This window comes from Acomys minous, assembly GCF_964271855.1.
Source record: "Acomys minous genome assembly, chromosome: 5".
Lineage (NCBI taxonomy): Eukaryota > Metazoa > Chordata > Mammalia > Rodentia > Muridae > Acomys > Acomys minous.
This window is the reverse complement of record NC_140494.1, coordinates 24,744,928-24,767,631: the sequence shown is the minus strand read 5'-3', so window position 1 is coordinate 24,767,631 and position 22,704 is coordinate 24,744,928. Positions and strand designations below refer to the sequence as shown.

The 22,704-nt window shown below is 41.3% G+C and overlaps 1 protein-coding gene across 3 annotated transcripts in view; it reads left to right on the top strand.

Moving 5' to 3' along the window:
* MASTL (microtubule associated serine/threonine kinase like) overlaps positions 1-21,864 on the top strand; it is a 40,242-nt gene extending 18,378 nt beyond the window's left edge. For 2 of the 3 annotated variants that reach the window (XM_084781944.1, XM_084781946.1), the window contains exons 7-12: positions 2,718-2,890; positions 5,387-6,475; positions 8,153-8,294; positions 17,243-17,356; positions 17,703-17,804; positions 19,534-21,864. In XM_084781944.1, the coding sequence (XP_084638070.1) occupies positions 2,718-2,890; positions 5,387-6,475; positions 8,153-8,294; positions 17,243-17,356; positions 17,703-17,804; positions 19,534-19,691 (1,778 nt within the window). In that variant the 3' untranslated portion in view covers positions 19,692-21,864. The remainder of the gene's footprint in view (positions 1-2,717; positions 2,891-5,386; positions 6,476-8,152; positions 8,295-17,242; positions 17,357-17,702; positions 17,805-19,533) is intronic. The other variant, XM_084781945.1, reaches the window with a different exon arrangement.
* Positions 21,865-22,704: the final 840 nt, after the last annotated feature.

Here is a 22,704-nt window from a genome sequence, read left to right as displayed (position 1 = left end):
GGTGGCGCACGCCTTTAATCCCAGTGCTCCAGAGGCAGAGGCAGGCAGACTGCTGTGAGTTCAAGGCCAGCCAGGTCTACAGAGTGAGTCCGGGACAGCCAAGGCTACACAGAGAAACCCTGTCTTGGAAAAAAAAAAGTGTTTATGAATTTCATTGGCCTTCTAATTCCAGAGGTTAGAGGTCACGATGGCAGAGCTAGGACACAAAAGTAAGTGGCTTGAGCAACGGCTGAGGGCTCAATCTTCGTCCACAAACAGGAGCTAAGAACACACTGGAGATGTGTTTTGAAACCTCAGGCCCGTCCCTGTGACACACTGCCTCCTTAGGCTGCTCCTGATCCTTCCCACACAGTTCTACCAACTAATCAAACCCGAGCCTGGGCGGGCCATTCGCCTTCACCAGCACCATATGCATCCTTCTGTATGCATAGAAACCTTGAGGTTCGTAAATACTTCAGTAAAAGCATAACTGTCTTGTGTCTAATTGAAACTATCGTGGGGACCTTTATTCAGTCTGCAAAACCACTTAAAAAGCCAGGCATGATGGTGCACTTTTGTAGTTTTAGCACTAAGGAGAGGGGCAGTGATCCCTTGGGCTGTGTAGCCGGCCAGCCTAGAATGCTTGGCCAGCTCTAGAATAGAGCTAGACCCTTAACTCTAAAAAAGGGTCGGGGGAGCTGGAGAGATGGCTCAGCAGTTAGGGGCACTGGCTGCTTTTCCAGAGGACCTGGGTTCAATCCCCAGCACCCATACGGCAGCTCGCAACTGTCTGTAACTCCACTTCCAGGGATCTAACACACTCTCTGGGCTCACTTGGGTACTAGGTATGTACATGGTGCAGACATACATGCAAGCAAAGCACCTATACATATCATTTTTTAAGTTAAAATACATATTTAAAAGAAGAAGAAAAACTACATGGCACCTAAGATACTCTGCTCAGAATGATCCCTGGCCTCAAGCTCAAATGCACACACACATACACACAGGTAAGGAGCAACCATTCCTAGCCATCTATGTAGGATAAAGGAGCAGATATACTGTAGGTGCTGCCTTATTGCACTGGTTCATTGGTAGTCAGATTTCTGTCATGTGACTTATCAGATCATAGTGACAAAATCACTTACAGAGAGGCGTAAGTGCAAAGCTCATTAGCAGAGCCAGGCATGGTGGAGCACGCCTTTAATCCTAGCACTCAGGAGGCAGAGGCAGGAGAATCGATGTGAGTTCAAGGACAGCCAAGGCTATAGACAGAAACCCTGTCTTTAAAAAAACAAAAAACAAACAAACAAAACCTCATTGGGAGAATGTTTGCTAAACATATATGTGGTCATGAGTTCAATCCTGAGCACTGAAGAAAGAAAAGAAAAAAGAAAATGCCTGTGGCTTTCTATAATCCACCCTGCTGAGCACTATAAATTTCAACATCTCTAGTCCTGCTACAGCTTTAATTAAACATAAATTGAGGTGGGTAAATTTAGTAACATTCTAACCTTAGAGCATACCTCACTAATGCATATCTCACTGACAAATGCTCCATTATCTATAACTTCAAAGTAAATCATACATAGCTCAAAATCAATTTCCTTCTAATTGTATTTTAATTTCCTTATCATGGCTTTTATTTTACAAATGTACAGGGATTTTGTTTTGTTACAACCTCCAGAGCATTACTTAAACTTGAAATAATTTCTAAGTCTAAACGTAGTAAGAATCATATCAGACACACCACCATCCTGTGGACTAGGTTAAGCTTACAAAGAGTAGTATATTATATTATATTATATTATATTATATAATATAATATAATATAATATAATATAATATGTAATACAGTTGCCTGGAAAGAATCAGGCTCCACATGTTCATAGCAGCCTTATTCATAAGAGCCAGAACATGGAAACAGCCTAAGTGTCCCTCAGTAGAAGAATCGATAAACAAACTGTGGTACATTTACACTATGGAATACTACTCAGCTATTAAAAACAAGGAATTCCCGAAATTTGTGGACAAATGGGTTGAACTAGAAATGATCATAATGAGTGAGTTAACCCAGAAGCAGAAAGACTCAAATGGTATATACTCACTTATATCTGCATACTAGCCCAAGGGGCATGTCCCATGAATGTCTTCACTCACCAGGAAAGTGGGACAGAGGGGAGGACATCCTGTTGGGACTGTAGGTGAGAGAAGCATGGGAGAATGGAGAAATAGAAGGATCCAGAGGGTCCTAGAAACCTACAAGAAGAACATTATGATGGGCGGATCTGGGCCCAGGGGCTCTGCTCAAACTGGCACCAAGCAAGGACAGTACGTGCAGTAAGCATCAAACCCTGACCCAGATCTAGCCAATGGACAGGACATTCTCCACAGTTGAGTGGAGAGTGGGGACTGACTCTCACAAGAACTCTGGTGCCCCATATTTGACCACGTCCCCTTGATGGGAAGGCCTGGTGACCTCAGGAAGGATATAAGAGACTTGATACCCTAGGATCATATACAGGAGGAGAAGGTCCCCCTCAGTCACAGTCATAGGGAAGCGGAATAGGGTGAAAGTGGGAGGGAGGGAGGAATGGGAGGATACAAGGAATGGGATAACAATTGAGATGTAATATGAATATTATCAATTTAAAAAATCAGAAGAAGAAAAAAAAGAATCAGGTTCCATAAAGAACTAGTAGCTGTGAAAATAAACCAGTATTTTCTTTTCCCTACAGGTCTTGAAACACTTGCATCCAATCCAGAAATACCTGCTAAATGTCTGACTTCTAATCTCCTCCAGTGTAGGGAAAGGCTGGGCACGTCTAGTACTGATAGCCAGTCTCATACCTTCGTATCCAGTGTGGAGTCAGAGTGCCACAGCAGCCCCAAGTGGGAAAAAGACTGCCAGGTTAGGAGGACGCATATGTAAGCCGAAGCTAATACACAACACCCTACCATTCCTTATAAACCCTGTAAGGAAATGGCATGGTTACATGGGCCTAGTTGAACTATTATTAAAGAAATTCTTCATCTTTCTGGATATCCTATCAAATTCTTGTAAAATCTTTACTTCATCTCTCATTCACTTGTGATGCTGGTCTTGCTTAGCGTAAGATAAATGATTAAGTGTTGTAGGAAACCAATAGAAAATGTTTGGCTTCCAGGCAAACTTTAATTTCCTACTGTGATAAAGATGTTGGATAATTGAAGGTTTGCTGTTTGCTTGCCTAATAATTTAAAAACTTACAGTATGTTCTTCTGAACTGTTACTACCAATTTCACAAATAGAAACTCTTTAGAAATAACTTTTAGAATATAAAGTTAATAGGGATGTGTCCTTAAAAGTCTCTGTTTCAGGGCAATTGTTAGCCAAATGAATGGATGTCCTTTAAATTATTTTACTTAAGCCAGGCAGTGGTGGTTCATACTTTCAAACCCAGCATTCAGGAGGCAGAGACAGGCAGATCTCTGAGTTCAAGGCCAGCCTGGTCTACAGAATGAGTTCCAGGACAGCATGGCTATACAAAGAAATCCTGCATTAAAACCCTCCAAAACAGATATTATTTTACTTAATTTATATATTGTTTTTGCTTTTTCTATAAGGTTCTTAATGCTGATAAGTACAAAAGGTGATGGAAACTTAAATGTAAATTTATAGTAAGTTCTCCATAGAAGGTTGATAAGATAAAAATAAGTCATTTGATAAAGTAATTTAGGTTCTATTTGCTTTTTATTTTCAGAAATCTGACTTTTCTTATTACTATTAGATATTTGTGTTTTTAGAGTAAAGTCAAACATGGATAAAAACAAGACATCTGGGTTTTTTTTTTTCTTTTTAGATTTTGCTATAGATAATATATGCTGTGCCGTACACAGATTTTTATTCCTACAACTCTTACTTCATCTCTTTCATAGTCTAGAGAACATAATGTGTACTCTTCCTATCTGTACATAGCTTCACCTTCTCCCTTCCACTTAGCTCACCACTCAAGAATGCGGTGGTGAGAATACAGCGCACTCTGATACAGTAGACCTCCGATAACACTGTACTGACCCCCAGGTTCATCAGTTTCTATACCAGAAAACCAGTAAATTACAATTTGAAATTTTTCTTTTTGCTTAGAACTAAATGTTTGTCGCTACTAAGTAAGTTAATGATAGTTGCTAAAGTTTGATGTTTGTACATTAAAAGTAGACCCTGTTAAATCTGAGGTTGTGTCTTTGTGGTGTAGCACTTGATTCACATGATCCTAAATTTAGTCTCCAGTGATGCCAGGGGGAAACGGCAGTATTAGACATTGCTTAATTCATGCTACAAAAGTATTCTTATAAAGACCCTATGGGGCTGGAGAGATGGCTCAGTGGTTAAGAGCACTGGCTGCTCTTCTACAGGACCTGTGCCACTCATATGGCAGCTCACAACTGTCTGTAACTTCTGTTCCAGAGGCTACAACACACAGACATAAATGCAGACAGAACACCAATGTACACAGAATAAAAATAAGTACTTTTAAAAAAATGCTGGTTTTTTTAAAAAAATCCTAGTTGCCATGTGCCAGTTTTAATATACACAAAGTTCTGACACATGCATCTTCAGATTTTTCAATTCAGTCTTCAAGAAAAGCATTTTGCTAGTCCAGAGTTGGTACAGTGCTCACCTAGCAGCTCAGCACTCTGGATCCATCTCTAGCATCACCTGTATGGGGCCTGGTGGCACATACCTGCAATTCCAGCACTCAGACAGGCTTTTCAGAAGTTCAAGGTTATCCTTGCTACATGTTTAGTTGAAGCCAAGCCTGAGATACATAAGACTGTCTCAAAATAAGAAAAGCATGTTGTTTTTGAAGCAGTGTCAATTTTTATTTGTTTGTTGCCAAGTACTCACCACTGAGTTACATCCACAGCCCCAACAATGGATTTTAATTCCTAAGTATTTCTGGTTTTATTTAATTGTCTATATAGTAACACATGTTTACAATAATTCTTTTTGGTCTATAATGTTTCAGTTACTAGATTTTAATCTCTTGCATTTTGCTGTTTTAAAGAGAATCACCATACCTCCATTGTAAAATTATGTACAATGTATATACTATATCCCTACCCCAAAATTTATCTGAATATATTCTGCTAATCTTCTCTGACATCAAATACCATGCTATCAAAATAAGTATTAGGACATAATTTATTGAAATTTTAACCAATGTTTCACTTGAAACAATGTAATTATAAGCAATGTAGTATAGTAAGCTTACACTATAATTGTTTTTAATTCTTCTGTTTCATCTAAAACAAGAAAAGGCAGCATACTAGTTCATTGATTACATCTCACATGTAGGCAATCATCAGCTAGAAGCTTTTAAGAATCTAAGATTTATAACTGAAAATAGCATTTTCCTCCTCTTAGGAAAGTACCAAGTCATCAGGCTGGAATGCAGAAATGCTATATGCAGAATCTACAAACGCCATCGAGACAAAAAGGAGGCTTGAGTTAGCACTTTCTCCCATCCATGACAGCAGTGCCGTTCCTGCTCCTGGAAGCAGCCGCGTGAACCTCCCTAGAAGATGCTTCTCTGGGGAAGTCTCTTGGGAAGCAAGAGAACGGGGTGTAAATAGTGAGGGCATGGCCGTTGGCATGAGGCAGTCTGGTTCCCAGCAGTCCTGGCGGTGGGTTGTAAATTCTAGTGGTACGTCTGAAGAGCAACTTGGTAAAAGAAATTTTAAAAGAAATTTCCAATTGGTTGATTCCAGTCCTTGTCAGGAAATTATACAAAGTAAAAAAAACTGTATAGAGTGTGGGCACAGTAAGGAAAGTATAGGTTGCTATGCAAATCAAAACACAGGCATGACGGCCGAAGTCCAGAATCTTAAGCTGTCAGTTGGTGGAAGTCAGCAAAATGACTATGCTCATAAGGAGAACATTGTCACCTACTTAACTGATAAACATACCCCAGAAGAACTGCATATTCCAGTGATAGCAAAAAACCTTATGTCTGAACTAGACGACGATTGTGAGATGACTAGTAAAAAGGACTGTCTAAATCCTAACTTTGTGTATTCCGATGAAGACGGAGCTTCTAAAACTGTCTGTGTGGATTCAGATTCATCTTTTCCTGGAGTTTCTATGATGGAAAGTTCGCTGGAAATTCAGGCTTTAGAGCCAGATAAAAGCATCAAAGAATACTCTTTTGAAGAATCAAATAATGAAGATGTACTTGTGTTACCAAAGTGCCAAGAAAATGACTGGCACACTTCTTCTATCCAAGACAGCAGCCAAATGTTAGCTCCTCCCTCCAAGGCGTTCAAAACATTAACCTCTAAAACAAATGTTGTAGCTTTTCGAAGCTTTAACAGTCATATTAATGCATCCAGTAACTCAGAACCATCCAAGATGAGCATAACTTCTTTAGATGCTATGGACATTTCCTGTGACTACAATGGCTCGTATCCCATGGCTGTGACCCCTACTCAGAAAGGAAGGTCCTCTATGTCGCAGGTATATTACAGTTTATTAGCATTTTATTCTTTCAGTGTTAGAATAACCTATTAAAGCACATTCTTGCCTCTCAGGTTGTATGGTATTAATTATAGTTTTGTTTTCTTATAGATTGTTGACATTTTTCTCATAAAAGTAAAGCTGATAATGCTTGTTATTCTGATTATTTATATAACTATGCTTTTCTAAGAAAATACATATTTTCACTGATCTTAACATACTTTGAAATAAGAAGTTTAAATCTGTCTTGCTATTCGCCAACAACTTATATATTTCAAATATTATTTGTCTTTATTTTCTAGACTTGTATAAACCAAACTTACCATTTTTTTATATTTAATTAATTTATTCAGATTACATCTCAATTGTTTTCTCCTCACTTGTATCCTTCCATTCCTCCCTCCCGCTTTCACCCTATTCCCCTCTCCTAGGTGTGTGACCGAAGGGGACCTACTCTCCTACCATACAGTCACAGGCCAGCAAGTCTCATCTTGCTAGCCTGCTTATCCCTTCTCTGAGTGCCACCCAGCCTCTCCACCAAGGGGAGGTGGTCAAACATGGGGCACCAGAGTTCATGTCAGAGTCAGTCCCTGCTCTCCACACAACTGTGGAGAATGTCCTGTCCATTGACAAGATCTGAGTAGGGGTTCAATGTTTACCACATGTATTGTCCTTGGTTGGTGCAGTAGCTTGAGCAGAACCCCCCTGGGTCCAGATCTGCCTGTCATGATATTCTTCTTGAGGTTTCTAGGACCCTCTGGATCCTTTTATTTCCCCATTCTCCCATATCTTTCTCACCTAGAGTCCCAATACGAAGTCCTCAGATCTATCCCAATCTCCTAGTAAGTGAAAACTTTCATGGGGCATCCCTTTTGACCCACTGTCCAATTATAAGTGAGTATATACCATGTGAGTCTTTGTGCGTCTGGGTTAAGCGCACAGTAAGGTATACAGTATGTGCCTTGGGTCTCACTCAGTATGACCATCTCTAGTTCCATCTATGACTCTCTTTCTTTTATTCCTTTAAAGGGGGCATTATAAAAAGATGAAGCTCCAGATTTAGGTTATAAGATCTGGATTTTCCCTTAAGGGCTTAGATGTCCCTTCACCTCAGAGCTGTTTCCTGCTGCCTGTAAGGATAAAAGACCCTGTGGTACTGGTTTCGCAAGGTTGGTGTTAAGCAACAAGTACCTTAAAAACATTTTAAGGCCACTTAGTACAAAAGGCGACAGATACTTAGTTTATCTCACATGTTGTCTTAATAGTTTTCAATCCTTTTGTCAGCCGTAGCCATTCTTATCTGTTCTGATCTAGGCTGTCCAGGTATTTGCTGAGGAGGACTACCATCTTATAAACCTGTAATCTTAACCCTTGAGACGCTAAGGCAGCAGATCGTGGGTCTGAGGTCAATGTGGATTGTATAGTAAAACTATCTCAAAAGAAAATTTTGTTCTTGGGCATTTTTAATCTTTTTCTTTTATAGTGATATCTTACTGAAATAATTGATGTTATGTGAGTTGTTGCATTTTATTACCTATCAGGACCTTTTTATAATTATAACTAGCATGTGCCTGTCTTTAAATCCCTGAGCAAGGGACTTTTTCTTGTTGCCTCAATGCTTTTGTTCATTTAAAAGCAATAACATATTTGTTGTCTCTTGAACTCTTCTTGAATTAGCAGACTCCAAATCAGGTCAAATTGGGAACGTCATACAGAACTCCAAAGAGTGTGAGAAGAGGGGCAGCCCCAGTGGATGATGGACGAATTCTAGGAACTCCAGATTACCTGGCACCTGAGCTTTTACTGGGGACAGCCCACGGTAAGGTATACAGTATGTGCCTTGGGTCTCACTTTTTTGTTGTTGGTTTTGGTTTTGGTTTTTGGTTTTTCAAGACAGGGTTTCTCTGTGTAGCCTTGGTTGTCCTGGTCTGCCTTTGTAGACCAGCCTGGCCTTGACCTCACAGTGATCCGCCTGCCTCTGCCTCCTGAGAGCTGGGATTAAAGGTGTGCGCCACCACGCCCAGCAGGTCTCACATTTTTCTCAGTGGCTGCATTATCTCTTTATGTGAAAGTGTTTTAAATTTCCTTGATCTGTGGTCAAGCCCTGGAAGCCACATGGTCCGGCTCCCAGCACACCCACACTGTGGGCGTCTGTTTGAGACAGTGTCTTACTTTGTAGACCAGCCTGTCCTTGAACTCAGCTTCTCCTTCTTTTCTCTTTCAAAAAAGTTCTTTTACATTCTAAGGTGAACTGTATTTATCCGCCAGAACTGATACCACAAAATACTACAAATCAAGTGGCTCAAAACGTATGCTTCACGGACCTGAAATCTGAAGGCTAGAGTAGGGACTTCTGAAACCTGAGGGAGGATCCTTCCGAGATCTGAAAGCTTACAGTAATTTCCAGGCCATCTTTTATTTTTCTGTTTCTATCTCTTTATATGTGCTGCTTTCCCTACATCTCTGTCATCATGTGGCTTCATTATTTTGACATGTCATAATTTTTCACTTATGTATTAATTCCTTTTATTAATTTTTGTTGGCATACAAAGTATTGAGTTTCATTATGACATTTTATTTATGTATGTATCACTGTACTTGCCTGATATTGATGCCCCTTCTCACTGGACATCTTCCTCTACTCAGATAGTCTCACTTCTGCTTTCAAGTTGTGTGTTTGTGTGTGTGTGTGTGTGTGTGTGTGTATGTGTGTGTGTGTGTGTTGTGTACTTTACATTTATTTATTAATTTACTGTGTGAATGTATATTTTTAAATGTAACTTTTATTCGTCAGATATAATTGTCATCTCAGAGGCTTACTGATGAATAAGCTCATCCTTTCTAGCTCTTTCTGAATTCTGGCTGGCTGGTTCACCTCAGCTGTTTTTGTTTTGTTTTGTTTTGTTTTTCATATTCCTCTCCAAGCTGACTGATTCAATCTGGCTTAGAGAATTCATTTTCTCAGTGAATTGCTCTGCTTGGCCTTAGACTGACTCTGGCAATTTGTCCTAATCTTCTGGCCCCTTCTCATTCTCTGGCTTCAGCGGCCTCTGCTCACCTGCACTGAGGTGCATGAACTCAGGAATGAACACAGCTCCACTGCCCTGACTCCCAGCTCACTGCCCTGACTCACTGCCCTGACTCCCAGCTCACTGCACTGACTCACTGCCCTGACTCCCAGCTCACTGCCCTGACTCCCAGCTCACTGCCCTGACTCCCAGCTCACTGCCCTGACTCCCAGCTCACTGCCCTGACTCCCAGCTCACTGCCCTGACTCACTGCCCTGACTCCCAGCTCACTGCACTGACTCACTGCCCTGACTCCCAGCTCACTACACTGACTCACTGCCCTGACTCCCAGCTCACTGCCTTGACTCCCAGCTCACTGCCTTGACTCCCAGCTCACTGCCCTGACTCACTGCCCTGACTCCCAGCTCACTACACTGACTCACTGCACTGACTCCCAGCTCACTGCCTTGACTCCCAGCTCACTGCCTTGACTCCCAGCTCACTGCCCTGACTCACTGCCCTGACTCCCAGCTCACTACACTGACTCACTGCACTGACTCCCAGCTCACTGCCTTGACTCCCAGCTCACTGCCTTGACTCCCAGCTCACTGCCCTGACTCACTGCCCTGACTCCCAGCTCACTACACTGACTCACTGCCTTGACTCCCAGCTCACTGCCTTGACTCCCAGCTCACTGCCCTGACTCACTGCACTGACTCCCAGCTCACTGCCCTGACTTCCAGCTCACTGCACTGACTCCCAGCTCACTGCCCTGACTCACTGCACTGACTCCCAGCTCACTGCCCTGACTCCTAGCTCACTGCACTGACTCACTGCCCTGACTCCCAGATCACTGCCCTGACTCACTGCCCTGACTCCCAGATCACTGCCCTGGGCTCATAAACAAGCTGATTCTTTCTCCCGGTACTCCTCTTAAATACCTTTTCTCCTGAGAATTGGGCATGTCATATCTCTGGCACATTCTGTCAAATCTTTCTCTGATTTGTCACTTTGTCTGCCCTTCAGTTAGATGTTATTGTTTGGGATTAAAAGTGTACTAAAGGATTCCAGCCAGAGGGATTAAAGGTGTGTACACCAAACTAGAAAGTTTTTAGATGTGATCGGAGCAGCCATGTTGCTGGATTAAAATTCCTCTACAGTGTATATATTTCAAAGGGCACATTTTGAGCTTCCAATTCAGTAAGAAATCCTGTATCCCAAAACAAGGTGGAGACCAATAAAGGAAGATACTTGATGCCTTAGTTACTTACTGTTCGATTGTATAAAGACATGTTGTGACTAAGGCAACTCTCATAAAAGGAAGCTTTTAATTGGAGGCTTGCTTACAGTTTCAGAGGCTTAATCCATTCTCAGCATGGCTGGGAACATGGTAGCAGGCGGGCAGCTGCTAGAGCAGTACCGGAGAGGTTATTAGTACCCTGATCGTCCTAGCAAAGGATGAGCCTGGGCCTGGCCTGAGCTTTTGAAACCTCTAAGCCCACCCCAGTGATGCACTTCCTCCAATAAGGCCACGCCTCCTAGTCCTCCAATAAGGCCACGCCTCCTAGTCCTCCAATAAGGCCACGCCTCCTAGTCCTCCAATAAGGCCACGCCTCCTAGTCCTCCAATAAGGCCACGCCTCCTAGTCCTCCAATAAGGCCACGCCTCCTGGTCCTCCAATAAGGCCACGTCTCCTAGTCCTTCCAATCCTTCTCAAGTAATGTCAGGCCCTAATAATTAAGCATTCAAATATATAAATCTGTGAGGGCCATGCTTAGTCAAACCACACCTAATGTTAAGGTTCTTTCTCCACATTCATATGCAAAGATGAATGACATATATAACACACACATATACCACACATGCATGCGGCACACACACATAGAGCAAAATAAATTAATAAAGGCTCAAGGTTCGCTATTGAAAAGAAGAGTATTAAAGTGGTTCTTTCTGTGTCCTCTACAATTAACCGAGGCTGAGGGTATCAGGATCCAAAGTTATGAGGGGAAGGGTCTGCCCCCAGCTTCTGCCCAGCGTGAGTCTACTGCCACCTAAACTTTTCTTCAGGTCATCTAGCCGTCCTCTGTCCACATCACTTCCCACACCTCCCTCACAGTCCTGTGCCTGTGGCTGTGGCAGGTTGACTCTACATTTTATTTCCAGATATTGGGCCTCCATGCAACTCAGTCTTACACAGCAGGAGACAGACTTCTCTTCTCTCTCATTAACTGCATCAGAGTATGTCCCTTGAGCCCCAGCTGGACTGAAGGCTTGCAGGATCTGTGGGCTCATCCTATAGGTAGGACTGCCAGGCTCTTCATCAGCTGCCTTGCCTGCCTTCTGTTTTCCTTGCCCCTTGTACAGCTGTGTAGCTCAATCTATGTGCTTCTTGGCCCATTTTACTGAACTACCTTTCTGTTCGCAGCACTTGACAACAACCTGGCTGGTCTGGAACTCTTCTATACTCCCCAACAGGCCTTGAACTCACAGAGATCCTCCTGCCTCTGCCTCCAGAATGGTAGGATTACATGTACAGCACCTGACAAGCACTTACAATGCACTGAGCCATCTCCCCAGCCCAACACCACAAGGCCAAGTAACTGAGCTTCCTGATTATAGGTAAAATGTTCCAGACTAGCTGAGCATGGTGGCACAGACCTGTAAACCCAGCACTAAGGAAGGCAGAGGCAGGCAGATCACTGTGAGTTCGAGACTAGCCTGGTCAACAAAGTGAGTCCAGAATAGCCAAGGCTACACAAAGAAACCCTGACTCAAAAAACAAACAGGCAAACAAAAATGTTGCAGTCCAGAGCCAAATTATGTTGAGTTACTTTTAATGCCTTTGAAAGCCATGAAGTGCCCACTCCTACCTGATATAATACCCTGGTGACTGCCGTAACCAAAGCTGTTCTCAGCAGGTCACTGGCCTGCGCCTGCCCAGAGCTAGAATGTCCCGGAGCCTGCAGCCTGTAACTGCATCTCACCTGCCTTGCTGAAACCCAGCCACCTGGGGTACCCAACAGCCTAGCTTTACTCTCAGTAGATGGTAGGATACCTGCATTTAAAATACGTCCTTAGGATTTTCTGGATTTCATGGGTGTTTGTTTTAATGTCTCATTTCTCTAATTTTATTCATTTGGGTCTTTTAATTAATTTGGCTACAAGTTTATCTTGTTTATCCTTTTAAAAACCATCTCTACTTCATTGATTCTTTGGGGGTTTTTTTGTTTTATTTTGTTTTTTATTTTCTATTTCATTGAGCTCTGCCCTGACCTTATTAATTCTACCAATTGCTTCTAGGTTTGGTTTGCTCTTGTTTCTCCAAGGCCTTTGGGAGAATTTGATTTTTTTTTCCCCATGTATGTGTGGTATGAACGACATACAGAATGCATGTGGAGATCAGAGAACAACTTCGTGGAGTTGGTTCTCTCTCCCTCCACTTTTACGTGGGTCCCAGGGACTTCAGGTTGTCAAACGTGCATGCCAACTGCTTTTACCAATATACTGCTGAGCCTACTTATTTGAGAATTTTTTGTTTTTGTTTTTGTTTTGTTTTGTTTTGGGGTTTTTTTTTTTTTTTTTTTTTGCGTTATAAACACTCTGTCATTTTCTCTGTAACAAACATGAGGAAAAACTGTCTGCCCTTAAAATTCTTGAAAATAATGGGATAACAAACATCTGGCCACTTCATTTTTAACTTGATTTGAACTGAAATTGTTACTCTTCATGGACCAATAATGTATAAATATTTTAAAATGTAATATATTTATATGTAAGTATAAGTATTTTAGGATCGTTTTTAAATGTAACAGTGGCAGTAATATATAGAGGTTATTGCCTGTGTGCGTTTCCCTCACCCTTTGTCTCACTGGGTCATTAGCTAGACCTAGCTAAAATACAAACATTTGAGAATTAACTTCAGAATTTAGGATAGAATTTTGAAAACTGGTATACAAAGACTTTATCTCAATCAGGGCCAACAAAATTATAGATAATAAAATATTAGTTCTCCACCAACAGCCCAGGCATTAATGTCAACAATTAATAAATGGGACCTCATGAGGCTGAGAAGCTTCTGTAAGGCAGGAGACACTGTAAAGAGAACAAAGCGACAGTCTACAGACTGGGAAAAGATCTTCACCAACCCTACGTCTGACAAAGGTCTAATATCCAAAATATATAAAGAACTCAAGAAATTAAATACCACCAAACCAAATAACCCAATCGAGAAATGGGGCATGGAACTAAACAGAGAATTCTCAACAGAGGAATATCAAATGGCTGAGAAACACTTAAAGAAATGCTCAACCTCCTTAATCATCAGGGAAATGCCTCAAATCTTTCTAAGCACTCGTTTTAACCTGAGGCTATTGCGATGCCAGAAGGGTTTGATTTTGTGCATAAAGTTGGGGTTTACATGGTATAGGTCCTGTGTTAACCAGAACTGTAACAAGTTGCTGCCTCAGTTTTTTTTTTTTTACTAATTTATTCTTGTTACATCTCAATGGTTATCCCATCCCTTGTATCCTCCCATTCTTCCCTCCATCCCATTTTCCCCTTATTCCCTTCCCCTATGACTGTTCCTGAGGGAGATTACCTCCCCCTGTATATGCTCATAGGGTATCAAACAACTCTGAGATTCCATCTTACACCCATCAGAATGGCTAAGATCAAAAATTCAAGCGACACCACATGCTGGCGAGGATGTGGGGAGAGAGGAACACTCCTTCATCGCTGGTGGGAATGCAAACTAGTACAACCACTTTGGAAATCTATCTGGTGCTATCTCAGAAAAATGGGAATAGGGCTTCCTCAAGACCCAGCTATTCCACTCCTTGGAATATATCCAGAAGATGCTCCAGCACACAACAAGAAAATTTGCTCAACTATGTTCATAGCAGCTTTATTCATAATAGCCAGAACATGGAAACAGCCGAAGTGTCCCTCAATAGAAGAATGGATAAAGAAACTGTGGTACATATACACTATGGAATACTATTCAGCTATTAAAAACAAGGACTTCCCGAAATTTGTGGATAAATGGATTGAGCTAGAAATGATCATAATGAGTGAGTTAACCCAGAAGCAGAAAGACTCAAATGGTATATACTCACTTATATCTGCATATTAGCCCAAGGGGCATGTCCCACGAAAGCCTTCACTTACCAGGAAACTGAGACAGAGGGGAGGACATTCTAGTGGGATTCTAGATGAGAGAATCATGGGAGAAAGGCAAAGTAGAAGGACCCAGAGGATCCTAGAAGCCTACAAGTAGAACATTATGATAGGCAGATTTGGGCACAGGGGTCCCGCTCAAACTAAGGCACCAGCCAAGGACAATACAGGCGGTAAACCTTAAACCCCTACCCAGATCTAGACAATGGACAGAACACTCTCCACAGTAGAGTGGAGAGTGGGATATTACTTTCTCACATACTCTGGTGCCTCACCTTTGACCATGTCCCCTGGAGGGGGAGACCTGATGGCACTCAGAGGAAGGACAGCAGGTTACCAAGAGGAGACTTGATACCCTATGAACATATAGAGGGGGAGGTAATCCCCCTCAGGAACAGTCATAGGGGAGGGGAGTAAGGGGAAAATGGGAGGGAGGGAAGAATGGGAGGATACAAGGGAGGGGATAACCATTGAGATGTAACAAGAATAAATTAATAAAAAATAAAAATAAAAATAAAATAAAAATAAAAAATATTAGTTCTCAGACTTCTGAAGGATTTGAATCTGGCATTTTCAAATGTTAATTCTGAAGGCTAAAAAGAGAAAAAAGAAACACTTATATAAGAGCATTAACGAACGTCTCCACTTGTCTGCTACCAGCAATCTCATTTAAAAGAGCTAAACAGTAGCACCTCCCCCAGTAAGCTCAGGAACCTGGCCTGCCTAGTGCCTGAGCGCTCTGAGCCTCCCTTGAGTGAGAAACAGGACTTTGGAGCCTTTCACCTCAAGGTCCATCTGTTCTCTGGAAGCAAACAGCGCCTGGACCAGCCCACCAGACTTGGAATCCAGGCCACCCGCTGGCCATTGAACACCAAATATCCAGTTACCTGGTCAATTAAATTGATTGCTCTCTTAGCTACTGCGTTTACTTCTTCAGGCCATAGTGTTATTATTTCAAAACAGGACTTCACGTAGCTCAGGCTGGCCTTGAACCCATCACATAGCTGAACTTGTAATCCTTCTGTTTCCAGATCTAGAGAGCTGAGACTTAAACCTAAAGCGTCATACAAGAAAGACAAGCACTGTAAAAGCTTAGCTATATACTTTACCTACCATCTTAATGGGGGCACTTGAGACAGGGTTTCTCTGTGTGGCCTTGGCTGTCCTATAGTCACTTTGTAGACCAGGCTGGCCTCAAACTCACGGTGATCCACCTGCCTCTGCCTCCTAAATGCTGGGATTAAAGATGTGCGCCACCAGCCCAGCCGAAAATAAATTTTTTTAAAGCAAATAACAAAAGCAAATGTGCATGTTTGGCAACCCATTAGCTTCCACCAACCCAAAGGCTTAAGAATGTCATCAGATAGCATCTGGGAATGACCAGATCACTGAGTTTTTCCTGCTTTTCTATGACCTGCCTATGGGCACCATTGGTGTATTCGGCCAGTGTCTGACTTATGACTTTCTTTGCTTTGTAGTTAATATAGTGGAGCATGCCTTTCCTGTTTGAGATTTTACTTTATTTATGTGTACTTTGTGCCTGCATGCATGTATATGTCCATGCCTGGTGCCTACTGAGGCCACAAGGAGGTACTGAATTATCCTGGAGCTGGAGTTACAGGTGGTTGTGAGCTGTCATGTGGGGGCTGAGAATGGAACCCAGGTCCTCCTGACCACTGAGCCATGTCCTCAGGTCTAGAACATGTCTGTCAGGACACACTTAATCTAAGCCTGAGGTGTGGTCATTCAACTTTGGCAACAGAATAGCTCTTACTCCCTTTGATATAAGAACAGTATTTTTACATTTTAATTTATTATAATTTATTCAGATTATATCCAGATTGTTTTCCTCTCACTTGTATCCTCCCATTCCCACCCTCCTTCCTTCTTCCACCCTATTACCCTCCTCTATTTTTGCATCAGCAAAACACATAGTAAACCATTATGACTTAGGGCATTCATGGTTCCCAGGCTTTCCTTCAGTTAGTATAAATATTGCTGACATACGTTGGGTAAAACAAGTAAAGTAATACTATCATTTAAATGTCTTTGTTTGTTTGTTTGTTTGTTTTGTTTTGTTTTTTGAGACATGGTTTCTCTGTGTAGCCCTGGGTGTCCTGGAACTCTCTCTGGAGACCAGGCTGGCTTCAAACTCAGAGATCCACCATCCTCTGCCTTCTGTGTGCTGGGATTAAAGGCTTGTGCCACTACCACCTAGTTATGTAGTCATTTCTCAACTTAAAATTAAAAAGTCTATTTCAGAAAACATTCTTTAGGTTAAAGATTTAAGAACTTAATTTAAGATTTAGAATTCATAAAATACTCAAAATATCAGAAGCTACTAATCAATCAAAAAGTAGCTTTGCAATGTCTTTAAGTATCTGTGGCAGCTGCTACTTGAAGCCTCCTGAAAGCTAAGGCAATGGTTAACCCACTGCACAACAGAAGGTAATGTGTGCAGAAACAGAAGAAAGCCCAAAGCAAGAAGGCACTGATGGCTCAAGCATCAGTATACTGATGTTTCTGTTGTAAAATGTCTGTATAAAATGCTTGCAAATTCAACTCTTCTCGTCTTAAATTCCAGGTCCTGCAGTAGACTGGTGGGCACTTGGAGTTTGCTTGTTTGAATTCCTAACAGGAATCCCCCCTTTCAATGATGAAACTCCACAACAAGTATTCCAGAATATTTTAAAAAGAGGTGATTTTTTTTTTTAATTAAGATAGATTCCGGGTTGGAGGATGTATATCGGTGGTAGAGTACTTGTCTAGCATACATGAGACCCTTAATTTCACCCATAGGACAAAAAAATTCATTTATCTCTATTAGTTGAGAATGATTTAAAATCATGTTTAAAAAGGCATTCTAACATAGTGTTAAGCGTGGGGTCAGAGTGGTCTAAGGAAAAAAAGGCACTCAAGGAAGTAAGCTACTGACAATATGGGTGTCCACTTCTCCAAGGTTTACAGAAAGTAAGACACACCCCAGTGTGGCTCCTCAAGGTAAATAAAGTCAGACAACTTTGCTTGTGTATTTGTGTTTGTAGACATCCCTTGGCCAGAAGGTGAAGAAAAGTTATCTGATAACGCCCAAGGTGCAATGGACATACTCTTAACCATTGATGACACAAAGAGAGCTGGAATGAAAGGTAAGGGTTTGTCAGTCAACTACTTTACACTTGCTTGGTTCCCCATAGTAACTGTGCCTTCAGGTTCTAGTACAGTAATCTGGCTGCGCAGTGGTCAAATCATAGCTATACAGTTGTGTATTTGTCTTTATTTCATCTTCAAACCCAGCACAGTGTACTTACAACTCACACACTGAATTTTGTAACTCTCCATGAGATACTAGAAACAATATTATGTTGTATCTTCTAGTTTAGAGGAATAACAATTTATAGGCTTATAAATTTCCTAAATCAATATTAAGCATGTCATCTCCCAATATTCTTCTTAAAGTAGATACTTTTGGTTGTATTTACTTACTGCCTTGCCACTTCTTTATTTACTGAATTTATGTTGCTGCTTTAAAAAGTAAAGGATTGAAAACTGGGTATGGTGGCTCATAACTATGATCCCAGCCCTTAGGAGCCTGAGACATAAGAATTGCCATGAATTCAAAGCCAGCCTGGGCTCCACAGGTTAAAAAAAAAAAAAAAAAAAAAAGCCTGTCCCAAAAATAAATTAAGTGAGGAGGAGTTGGCTGGAGATGGAGCCTCACAGTGACATGTGCACAGCATGTGCCAGCCCCTGGTTTCAATCACCAGAGCTGCAAAGAAGAAACAGTAGCAACTAAATAACACAGAACAGTCCAACAAGTGAGCATGTTTTTATTTTAGTAGATAGAAGTAGTAAAACTACCTGATGGCACACATAATCCCAGCACTAAGGAGGCAGAGGCAGGTAGTTTGAAGCCAACATGATCCACATAGAAACCTATTCCAGGACAGCCAGGGCTACATAGACACTGTCTCAAAATAAAACAAAAAACAGAGGAGTGCTTAATGAGAAGATTCATGATGGACCCGTAGTGTTAGCTACTACATCGTAACGATGCAGCCAGTGAAATCAAGTAAGTCAAAGAGTCATGACGAGAATGTGTGGGAAATGCCATATAAGACCAGAACCAAGCCAGGCAGGGTGCTACACGCCTGGAAAGCCAGCACTTAAGAGGCTGTTGAAGGGGATTGTAAAAATGGTCCACTTGGGGTTCATGGTAAGTTCCAGGCCAGCCTGGACCACAGTGTGAAACCTTATCTCAAACACATGAACAAAAAGATCAAAACAAAAGGGCAATAGGTTAAATATACAGCAAATCATCATCAATATATCTGAATCCTCATTCATGAAGATAAAGTACAGGAAGCAAATAGAGAAAGGTGAACTTCATGTTTATGTTATGCTGGGCAATAGATAGGGCTGAAAGACTGCCCTGATGCGACAGGAGGTGGAATGAGAGTTAGAGCATCAGCCATGAGCTCCAGAGGCAGGAAGAAGCCAAACCATCTCCAAGGGAGGGAAGGTGCGAGAAGATGCTGGCCTCAAGAAAGGGCCACTTCTCCAAGATCAATTCTTCCACTCACTTGGCCAATGTAAAGCAGGCACCTGTAATATACCAGGTGAGGGCTGAAGAGATGGCTTGGTTGTTAAAGGCTCGGCTCACAACCAAAATGTAACATGCCAGGTGATATGCAAAACAGCACCATGTGAAGTGTGCAGGTTAATAGGGAAACACATGGTAAACAAATACCATTGAGTGTGGTACAGTAAAGTAAGGCAAGATAATAGAAGATATTCTCTTTTTAATTCCTGAAAGCAGAGCTTAAGTAATGGTACCGTAATATCCTGTTTTTGGTGTTCACATATTTCCCCTTCTAGAGCTGAAGCGTCATCCTCTCTTCAGTGAAGTAGACTGGGAAAATGTACAGCATCAAACTATGCCTTTCGTACCCCAACCAGACAACGAGACAGATACGTCCTATTTTGAAGCCAGGAATAATGCTCAGCATCTGACTATATCTGGGTTTAGTCTGTAGCACATATGTGTCGCTTATATCTACCCTTGTGATATATAATTAAGTTTTACAATAGTATGTTTCTTAATGCTAGGTTGGTCTAAATGTCATTATTTTACCCAAGCTAACGAGCTTTTAATTACTGAATTCAACAGCTTTCACTGAGTTAAAATACTCTAAGAAATATAATCAGTAATTTATCTTTACCTTAGAACTGTATATAAGTCACACACGCTTTTTCATCTTGCTATCTTATTTATTCACTGCACTTTATGAAGACCATCTTATCAATAAACTAAAACAACACTACCACTCTAACTAGAGGGAATGAGCCATAAGCTTGTCTGTGTCTGCTGATTTCATAGTGTTATTCACTTTGGTGTTACCATCAAACACCAGCAAACTATCAAAAAAGGACTATTTCATTTAAATTTCACTTGTTTGCATATGATTGTGTCTAAACCTGTTATCAGGGCTGTCATGAAAGACAATACATGAAAAGTCAAGACATGAAAAAAGATTTGTCAAAATCATCATTTGCACATGATGGTGCAAACGTCAAGTCCCCATATTGAGGAGCAGATGGAAGACAGTAGTAAGACTACAACTTCAAGACTAAGGCCAGCCAGGTCCATCGGCTCATCTGGCGACCAGCCAGGATTTCATAGCGAGACCCTGTCTTGTAAAACTTAAAACAAACAGAAAAGTAGCCGGAAGATTACTCAGCAGTGTGACTTTGCAGAGTGTGGCCTAGACAAAGAACTGAGGTTTACACTTACCTTACTGGTGATTGAGTTTCACTGCCCTGATTGTTTTTGGTGCTTCCTTTCACAATTCCTCTTTCTTTAAAAGAGTAAAGGAAAGGCCGTGTGTGATACCTTAAACCATCTTAATAGCTTGTTCAGTTTTAATAGAAAAAAAATTGTACGTCACATCATATTATTTCTAACATCATCAGACACAAATAGTAATAATCGACTTTGCTTAGTAAATGTAACTAATGATTTTCAGCATCGTTCTTTTCAAAGAATATGTACTATGAATCAGCTCACAAGTCTTATCTTAAACTGAGGCTTTCAGCATTTCTCTAGAAGAGCAAAATTAAGGTTTAAATGTATTGTAGCTAAGGTTCTTGCTAATAACCTTTTGCATATTGACTTCCTATGTTCCTATGTTCCATTACCACTTAGTCACAGCCCAGATATAATGTAGTTTGCACAGATGAGAGACACTTAAATTTGTTACATTAAAACACACAGTATAGTGGTGCTGGATTTTGAACCCTTACTGTGCTCACTTTAGTAATGACTACTTTAATGGTCCAGTCATCTTTTTTACTAAAAATATTCAAAATAAAGTTACTACAACTTCATTTAAATATGAGTCACTTTCAAGTGACAGCATAATTCTACAGTCTATTTACTCTATCATCCTTTTATAGTGTTTTCAAGTAGTAGAAAGAAAAAGGCCTTTGGTATTAAAAAACAAAATGGTTAAACTGTGCCGCTGCAATGAAATGATGTGGGCAGGTTAAAATTGAGCACTAAGATACTGGAGAATGGTGTAATTACTTTGGAGGCTGGAGGTGGTGAATGCTTATCTGGTTTATAAAGGACTCTGTGTTCAATCCCCAAACACACACAAATACTAATTACTTTGTAGAATTAGAATAAGGAGAGCCAGAATTAGAAATAAACTAGGGTCAGAGGAGTCCTGGCCTCTAAGAGCGTTGGATCCCGCTCTGAGGGCTGATAAAAATGAGGCCCATGGTGCCTTCTTAAATCAAATCATTGCACAACTGGTTATAGTAAAATTAGATTCTGCTGTAGATTACTGAGGGGTCCTCGCCTGCCTGAGGCTACGTGAATCTAGCACTGAAGTAGACAGAAAAGCATATAAATGGGAGGCTGAATAAACAGGGATGCATTTGTACAAGGAAACAATGTGCTGTGTATGAGTATACAGAACCAAAGGGTGGGAAGACACCAAGTTCTCTTTGTAGATGGATGTATTTTTATGAAGTTTTTTTCTACTTATTGGTTCTCTTTTAAACTGGCCTCTTTCATAGTAGTTGGTGGTACTTTTTTCAATGACAGAGTAAATCATAAACACTTTGTACATTTGTTTCCTTTTACCTGTCTGTACAGAATGTGATTTTTTTAATTATTTCTGCTTTAAAGATTATTTAACCTAATGTTCTAGCAGTGGTGTTTCTTTTGATTGTGTGATTGATTAAATGAAAATGGCGCCATAGGCTCATGTCTGAATACCTGGTCCCTGGTTCGTGGAACTATCTGGGAAGGATTGGGAGGTGTGTCACTGGGGGGTGAGCATTGAGGTTTCAAAAGATTCAAGTCACTCCTAGTGTGCTCTCCACCCCCTGCCTGTAGTTAAGATGTGAGTGTTCAGACACTGTCTCCGAAGTCTGCTGCCTGCTACCTCTGCTCCACCATCGAGAACTATACCCCTCTGAAGTGTTTTTTCAAGACAGGGTTTCTTTGTGTAACCCTGGTTGTCCTGGAACTCTCTGTAGACCAGGCTGGCCTCGAACTCACCTGCCTCTGCATCCCAAGTGCTGAGATTATTGGCATGTACCACCACTGCCCAACAAGCCGCTTTTTGTTGTTGTTGTTGTTGTTGTTTTCTTGTATGTACATTGGTGTTTTGCCTGGATGTGTATCTGTGTGAAGGTGTCAGAATTCCTGGAGCTGAAGTTACAGCTGGGAATTGAACCCATGCCCTCTGGAGGAGCAGCCAGTTCTCTTAACCACTGAGCCACCTCCACAGCCCCAAATTCTTTTTTTAATAAGTTGCCTTGGTCATGTTGTCTTAATCATAGCAACAGAAAAGTAACCAATATAGATTATTTACTTATTCAGGTGACTAGATGGCAAATTACATTAATGAGTAATTAAAACATTCTGGAGGTAAAACAAAAACTAGGGCCAGTAAGTGGCTCAGCAAGTAAAGACACCTGCCACCAACCCTGAACACCTGAGTTCAGTCTCCAGACCCACACAGTGGGAAGAAAGGA